Source organism: Sinocyclocheilus rhinocerous, unplaced genomic scaffold (genome assembly GCF_001515625.1).
Source record: "Sinocyclocheilus rhinocerous isolate Xijiao unplaced genomic scaffold, SAMN03320098_v1.1 scaffold3283, whole genome shotgun sequence".
NCBI classification, from domain to species: domain Eukaryota; kingdom Metazoa; phylum Chordata; class Actinopteri; order Cypriniformes; family Cyprinidae; genus Sinocyclocheilus; species Sinocyclocheilus rhinocerous.
The window spans coordinates 224,425-236,295 of NW_015650698.1; the positions used below are offsets into that span (position 1 = coordinate 224,425).

At 36.2% G+C, this 11,871-nt stretch overlaps 1 protein-coding gene across 3 annotated transcripts in view; it reads left to right on the forward strand.

Annotated features, from left to right (window-relative positions):
- LOC107712293 (A-kinase anchor protein 9-like) overlaps positions 1–829 on the forward strand; it is a 21,209-nt gene extending 20,380 nt beyond the window's left edge. For all 3 annotated transcript variants that reach the window (XM_016517502.1, XM_016517503.1, XM_016517504.1), the window contains one exon: positions 205–829. In XM_016517502.1, coding sequence (XP_016372988.1) covers positions 205–248 — 44 coding nt within the window. In that variant the 3' untranslated portion in view covers positions 249–829. The remainder of the gene's footprint in view (positions 1–204) is intronic.
- Positions 830–11,871: the final 11,042 nt, after the last annotated feature.

Genomic DNA, 11,871 nt, shown 5'->3' on the forward strand with positions numbered 1-11,871 from the left:
TTTTATATATATTTAGTATTTTATATATCTATCAAACAACTGAAAGCATTCAATTACAAAAAAGGTGCATATGTAAAGCTTTCTGAATTGTCTTCTGTAATGTTATGTAGAAATAATAAAGGGCTAGATTTGATTTGATTAATAAGGAATGGACTGGCCTGCACTGATAAATGCTTCATGCTGATCGAAGCATTTTTGCCGCAGGTTCCTCTTCGTCCGCTCAGTTGCACTTTGGAGTCAGAAGATGAAGGTCTTCATTTACATTGAACTGGCTTGAAGAAACTCAGTTGCCTTCTCTTGTGCTGAGCTGCTGTGCTTTTGTGTTCTGATGATAAACCTGTACAATTCTGTGGGACCAAAACCATGTCTGTTTTCTGTTTTCTGTGTGTGTGAATCATCTTATAATCAAGCTTCCGTTGAAACCGCTTCAACGTCTGTACATTAGTTCTACCTTATTTGTTGTTAAAGGAAAACAATCACGTTACTGTATATTTGTGGAATGCTAATTTAAGTTGATTAATTTAATGGAGACGTGTTGAGAGAGTTTGGACCAGGACGGCTGCTATCGGACTCTGGATAACACGGCGCTTTACTCGTCACAAACGAGCCTCGTTAAGGCTTTCTTCGGGCTGGAACTCGTGGCTGTGTTATCAGATACTCTACACTGTGTTTTATTCGCTCGCTCCCATGAAAAGACCACAGAAGACATTTGTAGAAGACATATTTTTGTAAAGGTTGGAGCTTCGGATTTTATGGGATTTTGTCAAAACTCAAATAAAGATTAATATAATATTTGAAAACTGCCTTCGACTCTGCGTCTCTTTTTCTGTATCCTGGTTCGTTTTTGCAGTGTGATATTTGTGACCCTGGAGCACAAAACCAGTCATAAGGGTCAATTTTGTGAAATTGAGATTAATGCATCAGCTGAAAGATGAATAAATAAGCTTTCCATTGATGTATGGTTTGTTAGGATCGGACAATATTTGGCTGAGATACAACTATTTGAAAATCTGGAATCTGAGGGTGCAAAAAAATCTAAATATTGAGAAAATCATCTTTAAAGTTGTTCAAATGAAGTTCTTAGCAATGCATATTACTAATCAGTTTTATTTCTACAGAACTAAATATTTATAATTATATCAATAATCACTGATTTTATTAACCAAATATGTATTTCATGATGACCCAGTGTCATTTATATATGACAAATGTTAAGCAGTTTGGGAGTTAAAATGTTTAATAATAATATATTCATATGATGTATACATATATTATTTTTTGTAATTAATTTCAGTAAGTCCTGGCCTGTAAATATACTATTTAAGCTGCTATTTAAACTCGATTTAATGTTTATGAAAGTTTCTGTGCATCTTTTTTTGTTCTGTGTAGAGTAAACAAAGATACGCAATGAAAATAAAATAAAACATTAAAACGTTTACAAATACTGACAAGTTTTTGAAATTGATTCGAATATACGATAAACAATACAATGCAAGCCTCTGTTATCTCGCTCCATATTGTATGGAAATAAAGCTTCATGTTTTTAAGTCCATACCATATATAGTCAGCGTTATTTCTATGAATGAGTTATGATATGTATATTTTTAATGTCCCTGACTGAGCAACATCTATTTCAGACTCTTAGAGTTCACACAAATTCTATGGTGTTTTATTAGCATTAATGTTTCCTTGTGTTAAAATGCTTTTCAGAGCTTTTTTGATTTCATTCATGTCCACTGTAGAGGACAGCAGGACTAAAAGCCTGTTTATTACTCATTTCTGGAGACACAACAAATTAATAGAGGGGGAAAAAATTATGTTTCAATATTCCTATGAAATATTAGATGTTATGAAAATGTTGCCAATTATTACTCCCATTATTACACTTCTTTTTACATTACATGTTGCCCCAAGAACACATTAGATACAGTACTGTGTATACAGTGGGAAGCCCCATTTATGGCAAAATTGTATATTAAATCATCCTGTTATATCTTTCATAACATAGTTGAGAATCATCTGTATACAAAGCCCTGAAACCTAAAAATGTATTTGTGATTTTTAAAAAATCTGTTTTTTGCCTATTCATGTTCATTCATGTTTTTGTTTTTTAATCCCGGTGTCCTCTACAGAGGACGTAGCATAACATATGAATAAAATATCATTTTTTAAAATTATTATTATTATTATTTTATTTTTTAATTATGCTCTAAAAAAATATAATGGCGTGAAAAAATACTAAACTTACAAAACTTTTTCTCGGAGTCTCTGGAGGTGATGGCACGTTTGCAGTTTCTGTTAATATACAGATTTCTCATTTTTGTTGAGTTTAATCTCATTTAAAGCTTCTGTGGTTTGCAGCGAAACGCCTCAGTGAAGGTGATCGTGCAGTACCGCATTTAACCACACGAGGCGCTTCACGCGAATGAAAGCGTGTGAAAAGCTTCATTTTTCATTGTTATTTTCTCAATCTGCTGTCTGTACTCGAGTAGAAATACTTCAGTGTCTTATTTTATGATTAACAGGGACTATTACGAGAGTTAACCCCGTTTCATTGTCCGCTAACTCCGTCCTCGTGTTTGATTGGACGATGGAACACAGCGTACCGGAAGTAGAAGAATCCGCGCGTCTTGCGGAGGTTTTCAGCTCCTCGTGAGTGTTTGTGAGTGTGTGAGTGTTTCTGTGTGTGTGTGTGTTTCTGTGAGTGAGTGTGTGTGTTTCTGTGAGTGAGTGAGTGAGTGAGTGAGTGTGTGTAGTTTGAGGTGTTTCTCAGGAGCTCGTTCGTGTCTCACCGTCACTCAGATGTGTAGCGCGCTGAATCACTCCATCAGCGCTGAGAGTTTGTTGTCATCGCTTCTCGGCCTTTTGGCTAAGATCAAGTGTAGTATTTGTTCTTATCAGTTTAATATCTGATACGTCCTTTATATGGGGACTATATATTAAATTGATTTTTGGATACGGGAGATGGAATAGGGGCTTGCTCCATCCACTCCACGCATCGACTCGGTATTGCACTACTTCCGAGAGCGGTGCATCCCCATCCGGGGACATAATGAAGTTAAAAATAAGATTCTGGGCTTGAAGCAACAAATTTGATTTTTGAAAGATGTGACGTATTTAGAGTATTAAACGTAAATTTGTGAAAAACGAATCTTTCCTAAGCATTGAATCAGTGAAACCAAAAGCTTCGCTAGATTATTCATTGCTTCGAAACACCGCGCGCTGTGTGATATGCAATAAAAACTCAGGCCAAAACAGCTTTTACAAACTCATTGCAAATGCTTTATTGAAAGTATTATACATTAAATACAATAAAATTAATAAAATACCATTAATTGTGAAGTGTCTGTATAATATGTGGTTTTTAAAATATTTTCTATTTGCAGGGCTTGTTTTGTTTGTTTTATGGAGAGCTTGTCTAAACAGGGCAATAAGAGACTATTAACTAAACTACTCATAATTTCAATTACACAAATGTCTCGTTAAAAATGTCTACGAATTGATCAAACCCCCCATTTTGCCTATACATGGCTTTTCTTGACGTGTAATAACTTAGTCGTGGCATCCTCTACAAAGGACATACTATAAAATATGAATAAATAAGTTTTTTCTCCATTTGTTTCTTATGCTCCAACCAATGTAATGACAAACAACAAAATTCACTTTTTTTCTGGTTCTCAGGAAGACATGCCAAGTTCAAAAGCCAATTAAAAGAAATTGGAAAATTAAAAAGTGCTAACAAGTTGGATTTTGTCAGAGCAGTAGCTCTAGTATAAAGGTCTTATGTCTGTTTTAAAGAATCATCTAGGGTGGCCAAGAAACAGCACCGCAAAATGGGCTGATGGCGCAATATGGCTCAGTGTGCATTGTCCTATATGCCAAGTTCAAAGACCGATTAAAAGAAATTTGAAAATGGAAAAGTGTTCAAAATTTGTATTTTGCTAAAGCAGTAGCTGTAGTATAAAGATAGTATGTCCGTTTTAATGTATCATGTACGCTGGCCGAGAAACAGCACCGTGAATTAGGCTGATGGTGCAATATGGCTCAGTGTGCATTGTCCCATATGCTAAATTCTTTTTTTTCCATTTTATATTTATTCATTTTTTTTCAGAGGGAAAATGCATACAGAGATCAGGACATACATAATTTCTCAGAAATAAAGAAAAAAATAAATGAATAAATAAATGAAAACATACATACACCTTAATGTTACTATGGAGAGTATATACAGAGTATGTATGCCCTCAAAGAGTAAAAAGTTCTTAAAATCTGGATTTTGTTAGAGCAGCACCTCTAGTATAAAGGTCTTTTGTCCACTTTAATGCATCATCTGTGGCGGATGAGAAACAGCGCTGTAAATTTGGCTGATGGCACAATATTGCTCAGTGTGCATTGTCCCATATGCTAAATTCTTTTTTTTCCATTTTATATTTATTCATTTTTTTTCAGAGGGAAAATGCATACAGAGATCAGGACATACATAATTTCTCAGAAATAAAGAAAAAAATAAATGAAAACATACATACACCTTAATGTTACTACGGAGAGTATATACAGAGTATGTATGCCCTCAATCTTGAAAACAAATTTCTCAAATGTTACATACGCATTATATTTTCTTCCTCTTAACAACAACTATATACATACAAACATGGGGAGCTATTGCTTACAACTCATACAAAAAGATACCTTAAAAGAACAGTTACAACTCAAGAAAAATCTGGGCGTACTGGTTTAATATAATCTATCCATTTATTCTAAACTAGAAAAAAACCTTCTATCTGAGTTCTTAATGAAAAAGATAGTTTTTCCATCACATATATAATGTGTATTGTATCAATCCACTCTTCAACTGTGGGTGTCTCTGGCTTTAGCCATTTTTTAGTAATTACTTTTTTACTAGCCGCCAGAAGAATTAACAACAGTTTCTTATCCTTATTGTTCCACCCATCTAAATTTATATTACCCAAATATAGAGATTCACAATTAAAAACAATCTCTACTTCAAAAACAGCTTCCAGATTCCTTTTAATCTCTTGCCAATATGGGGTTAATTTCTAAAACCCCCCAAAAATATGGTAGTGGTTAGCTTCCTTATCCCCACACAACTAGTACCCTTCCCTTGGTGTTTTTTCTGTGATGGTGTAATAAAGAACCTAATAACATGCTTCCAACAAAATTCTCTCCACATGGCTGAGCTTGTAGATTTCCATTGTGTTTTACAAATTTTCTCCCAATCCTCATCTGAGACATTAAAATTCCCTTCCATTTTCCATTTGTCTCTAACATAAAATGTGTTTTCGGGTACATTTTGGAGAAATCCATTATATAATTTTGAGATAATCTTATTACATGATTGAGCCTTACATACTGATAAGAACACTTTTATTATCCCTGTCTCGGTGAATTTCAATATTTCTGGTTTGATATTACATTCAATATAATGCCTAACTTGGAGATATCTATAGAAGTCACTTTGATTAAGCCCATATTTTCCCTTTAGCGATTCGAAGCTATGGATTTTGCCCTTGTTGAAAAATGTGTAATAATTTGAAATTCCTAGCTTAGTCCAAATTCGAAATCGATCATCTATTCTATTCGGGACAAAATCAGTATCAAAGGCACACCATCTTAATATTTTCGATGCATCTTCCAAACCACGAAAGTCCTTCTCGGCACCTTCGGGAACTCCGTATATTCTAACATTGCTCCGTATGGAACGACCCTCTATATCCACAAGTTTCTCTTCCATTTTGGTGTGTAACTTCAACAGGCCTGTGAGTACCTCTTCTGCTGTCAAGACTCGGCCCTCTACCTCCTCCAGTCTAGCGTTGGTATTCGAAATTTCCGTTTTAATGTCCTCAAGTTGAGTTTTGTTATCCTGACGAAAGTCCCTTAATTCTCTAAGAATGAGGCTCAAGTCGACGGTCTCGCTGGCGGGGTTCACGGAATCTCCCTCATGGCCGCTTGCTTGTGAGCCAGGGAGAGAGCGCGCATAGTCATCGTCTTGTTTCTCCGTAGGATGTGTGATTTTCTTAGTTTTGCACCTAGTTTCCATCTTACTCCCCTTTTATTTTTATGAAGTAGATTACTTAGATTGCTAGTTTAATGATCTTAGGGGGTTTTTCAAAACTATTCCAACCAGGAACGCTAGCTCTATGCTGCCATCATGTCGATGTCCAACCCAGAAGTCCCCATATGCTAAATTCAAAGGCCAATTAAACAAAACTGGTACAGTGAAAAATGCTCAAAATTTGGATTCCGTTAGGGCCGTATACCTTCAGTATAAAGGCCTTTTGTCCAGTTTAATGCACCATCTGTGGGCCGAGAAACAGCTCCGCAAAATGGGCTGATGGTGCAATACGGCTCAGTTTGCATTGTCCCATATACCTAAGGCCAAAAAAAAAAGACAGTAAAAAGTGATCAGATTTTGGATTTTGTTAGCATGTTTGTATAAAAGCCTTATGTTAATAAGTGTGCATAGTTGCAAACTTCTTGGGAAAAGAAATTTGCAATAAAGTTGATCATACTGATTTGAAAGTCAAGGATTCATTAGTTTGAATATATATTAAACCAAAAACTATCATAACATCTTAGTTGATAATTCAGTATACTTTATTTTCAACAAAACATCCCATGTTTCGGTCGTGACAGTAATGTTTTGGTAGAGACCACATCACACAGAATTTTAACCTGCAAACTAAAACACTACTAAAACATACTAAAATACTAAAAATGTGCATATTTTCCCCAAAATAAAGGATTATGTTCCCTTTTGTCACTACTGAAACAATGATGACATGATCGTGGTTATTTCAGTAGAGACAATTTTAGATGCTTTTGAGCCCAGCTAATCAGCACATGTTAGCGAGCACAGTTCTGAACAGTTGTAAACAAATAAAAACCAAATGTTATGGAGTAACACCCAGAAATAAAATAATTTAAAAGGAAATTTCATAAATTTCATAATTTAAAAGGAAAATAAAAAATAAAACATTTTTTTAACTTCACTTAAAAAAAAAATCAAGAAGATATTTTTAAAAGCAACAATTTAATAAAATGCAAACAGTTTTTCAGTATCATTTTCACAAGCTGAAAGGGTTCGGGACAGCCACCTCCCAATTAAAAGTATCCAATAAATGATGATTTATTAAATATTAAGCTTACTGATATTTTAAATATTATTGTGTGTTTCAATAGATAATAGAAGGATCTTGAATCTTGATCTTTGAATAATTAAATGCTTCTTAAATGTGTTTGTTTGTGGGACAGCAGTTTGTACCAATTCTAGAATGGTCCACATACAGCACTGTGATAGACTGTTAAATTATAAGCTAGTTTTTGCTTTAAAACACACATTGTCCTTCCACTCCCCTGATTCATACAACAATAAGTGCAGATCCACGCACACTCGAACGGCTAATATAGTCCACAACCCACTGAAACTTCGATTAGAACTACAAACACGAATCAAGTGTTTTAAAAAAAAACTACAAACATGGCGGATCAGCGAGACCGACGGCTCAGTAGAGACTAGAGAGGCGTGATTATTAATCAATCTAACCTGCTGGAAACGATATTTATTTAATGTTAACCGCGTTATATTTCACGTGCAAATTGAGAAATGTTATCTCAGCTTTGTGTCGCTCTCAGGAAGGCCGTGACACTGAAATATGAAGACGCGCCGCTGACGTCACGCGTGACGTGTTTCCGTTTGCGTGAGGCGCGAAGGTTCTTTGTTGTGTTTTTAATAAAGCTCCGATCGTTCCCGCGCTTCATTTGGCTCTCGCTCGCGTTTAAAGGTAAGTGGTTGTAAGCTGAGCGTGTGTTATTCGTGAGAAGCGCGTCGATGTGTGTTGGTCACCGTCGTAATACTCTGGTGAAAAGTAGTGAGGTTATTATGTATACATTCGATAAAGAAATGTACTGACGTTATTATGAGTCTGTTGTGTTAGATTGCAGAACATGTTATGTTCAAAAATCATCATTTTCTACACTAAACTTATAATTTAATGGTCAGTCTATCACAGTGCTGTATGTGGGCCATTCTACAGAATTGGTGCAAACTGCTGTCCCACCAACAAAAACACATTTAAGAAGCATTTAAATATTCAAATCTTACATGTTTACTAATGGCGCTTTTCCACTGCGTGGTACGACTCGGCTTTGCACGGCACGGTTCGGCTCGGCACGGTTTGCGTTTCCACTGCAGTTCAGTAGCGCTTTACAGTGGGCGGGATTATTCACATGTCGTTATAGTTGCGCCGCCTCTACTACCACGACTCCTAAAAGAAATGACTCGGAAAAAAGATTCGTTCATTTTGCTGAACGAGCTTCAAAGGTCCGAGTCGGTAAAATGATCCGAACTGCCCATCACTATTCTACATCGGGGCAAACTTAATAGTGTTGGAAATAATGGTCTTCCAACCTTACATGTTCTGCAACCTAACATAAGAGACACGAAATAACATCAGTACACTTAAAACGAACATACGCCCTGTTTGTCGAATATATATATATGATAAACCCATTATTTTTCACCAGAGTATTAGGGGAGAGCGCGAACGCAGTCCCCACTATCAGAAATTATGCAGTTGAGATTCTCACATGTGGAGAATTCATAGAAGTCAGAGCGCCGGAGTGCAATGGCTGCTCCTCACTCTAGACAATCCACCTGCTTGATCATGGAGTCATCCCTGCCAGGTAAGTATGACTGAACACGGATCCGATCAGAGACTCACTCCGCGCCACACCGCTCACAGCGACGGTGACCAACACACATCGACGCGCTTCTCACGAATAACACACGCTCAGCTTACAACCACTTACCTTTAAACGCGAGCGAGAGCCAAATGAAGCGCGGGAACGATCTGAGCTTTATTAAAAACACAAAGAACCTTCGCGCCTCACGCAAACGGAAACACGTCACGCGTGACGTCAGCGGCGCGTCTTCATATTTCAGTCTCACGGCCTTCCTGAGAGCGACACAAAGCTGCGATAACATTTTTCAATTTGCACGTGAAATATAACGCGGATAACATCAAATACATGTTTTCCAGCAGATTAGATTGATTAATAATCACGCCTCTCTGCTGAGCCGTCGGTCTCGCTGATCCGCCATGTTTGTAGTTTTTAACACTTGCTTCGTGTTTGTAGTTTGTAGTTCTAATCGAAGTTTCAGTGGGTTGTGGACAGTGTTATGCAAGTTACTTCCAAACTGTAATACATTATAGATTACTTGTCGTTGTCTATTAATCTATTATTAATCTGTCTCAGAATTGTAATGCGTTACATGACTCCTGTATTACTTTTGAGTTACTTTCACCAAAATAACTACAATTGATTAATAATCACGCCTCTCTGCTGAGCCGTCGGTCACGCGTTTCCGCCATGTTTGTAGTTTTTAACACTTTATTCGTGTTTGTAGTTTGTAGTTCTAATCGAAGTTTCAGTGGGTTGTGGACAGTGTTATGCAAGTTACTTCCAAACTGTAATACATTATAGATTACTTGTCGTTGTCTATTAATCTATTATTAATCTGTCTCAGAATTGTAATGCGTTACATGACTCCTGTATTACTTTTGAGTTACTTTCACCAAAATAACTACAGAAGCAGAACTTAACATTCTAAAATGACAAAATGTACTGCAGAGCATTTTTCATCCAGTAGAGGGCGATATGGTGTAGCATAATGACTGTGGGCTATCCAGGCTACTAACAATATAGTTTATAATCGGCAAAGTGAAGGCTCAAGACAATGCAAGAAAGGATGACAGCCAGAATCACAAACGATCCAACAGCGGGGCTAATAGCCTCGGACCTCGAGCACAGAGGCCGAAATCCTGTAAAACACGCCTCCACTGGACTACGTCCCACAATACAAAGTTCCACCAGCGAGAGAGAGATGAATGAAAAACATCGCTAAACAAATATATCAGAAGCTGTCGTTTAGTCTTTATTTACAAACGTGGACACGCGGCTATTGACTGACCACGAACAGGAAATAGAACTTACTTGCGGCAGTTTTAATTCGTTAATGTCTCGCGGTCGGTCTGTTTTTTTTTTTTTTTGAACAATTAAATTTTGGGCTAAAAGTGTGTTGTAACGCAAGCGTTACTGAACATGTACCGAGTAAAATATTACTGAAAATTGATTAGTAATGCCTTACACTACTGCGTTACAGCAAAAAGTAATCCGTTACTGTAATGCATTACTTTGGTAACGCGTTCCTCCCAACACTGGTTGTGGACTATATTAGCCGTTCGATTGTGCGTGGATCTGCACTTATTGTTGTTATTGTTAAACGAATCAGGGAAGTAGAAGGACAATGTGTGTTTTAAAGCAAAAACTAGCTTATAATTTAATGGTCAGTCTATCACAGTGCTGTATGTGGGTCATTCTACAGAACTGGTGCAAACTGCTGTCCCACCAACAACAACACATTTATGAAGCATTTAATTATTCAAATCTTACATGTTTACTAAGATCCTTCTGTTCTCTATTGAAACACACAATAATATCAGTAAGCTTAATATTTATTAAATCATCATTTATTTGGGAGGTGGCTGTCCCGAACCCTAAACCCTAAATTTATGCTTATGAAAATGATACTGAAAAACTGTTTGCATTTTATTCAATTGTTTTAAAAAATATCTTTGTGATTTTTAAAAAAAAAATGAAGTTAAAAAATATATATTTTTCATATTTTCCTTTTAATTTTTTTTTTTTTGTAATTAAGCACACTTTTTTGGGTGTTATTCCATAACATTTAGTTTTTATGCGTTTACAAACTGTTCAGAACTGTGCTAGCTAACCATGTGCTGATTAGCTATAAACTAGTAAAATTAGCTGTATTAGATGTAAACAAAATCTTAATATGTCAATATAACCCTATTAATTCAATTATATATTACTGTGTTTCAGTAGTGACAAATTTGGGGAGAGGAAAAATATTCCAAAACTTTCTGAAAATACAATATGAGAATTAACTGCACAATTACTAGAAATGTGGTATTGTACAATTTGCATACATACAAAAAATTTTTTTACATATTTTTTTCCAAGATGTTTCCAATGCATACTTATTAACATAAGGCTTTTATACAAGAGGTACTGTGCTAACAAAATCCAAAATTTGATCACTCTTTACTGTACTTTATTTTTATTTGGCCTTAGGTATATGGGACAATGCAAACTGAGCCATATTGCACCATCAGCCCATTTTGCGGCGCTGTTTCTCGGCCCACATATGATGCATTAAACTGGACAAAAGGCCTTTATTCTGAAGGTATACGGCCCTAACAGAATCCAAATTTTGAGCATTTTTCACTGTACCAGTTTTGTTTGATTGGCCTTTGAATTTAGCATATGGGACAACGCACACTGAGCAATATTGTGCCATCAGCCAAATTTATGGCGCTGTTTCTCGGCCAGCGTACATGATGCATTAAAACGGACATACAATCTTTATAATAGAGGTACTGCTTTAGCAAAATACAAATTCTGACAACTTTTCAATTTTCCAATTTTTTTTAGTTGGCCTTTGAAATTGCCATACGGGACAATGCACACTGAGCCATATTGCGCCATCATTCCAATTCACAGCGCTGTTTCTGTTTATTTCCAACGTGATTACATCATGCGTGAAGTCCAGCTAGTGCAAGACAAGCATTTGTGGTTAAAAAAGTATATAAATGTGTTTTGTTTTATAAAGAAAACGAGCGAGGGTTTCTAGATAAGATTCCTCGGATGGGATCCTGTAGAGCTCTTTGAAGCTGCACTGAAACTGTGATTTGGACCTTCAGCACGTTGGTCCCCATTGAAGTCCATTATATGGAGAAAAATCCTGGAATGTTTTCCTCAAAAACCTTC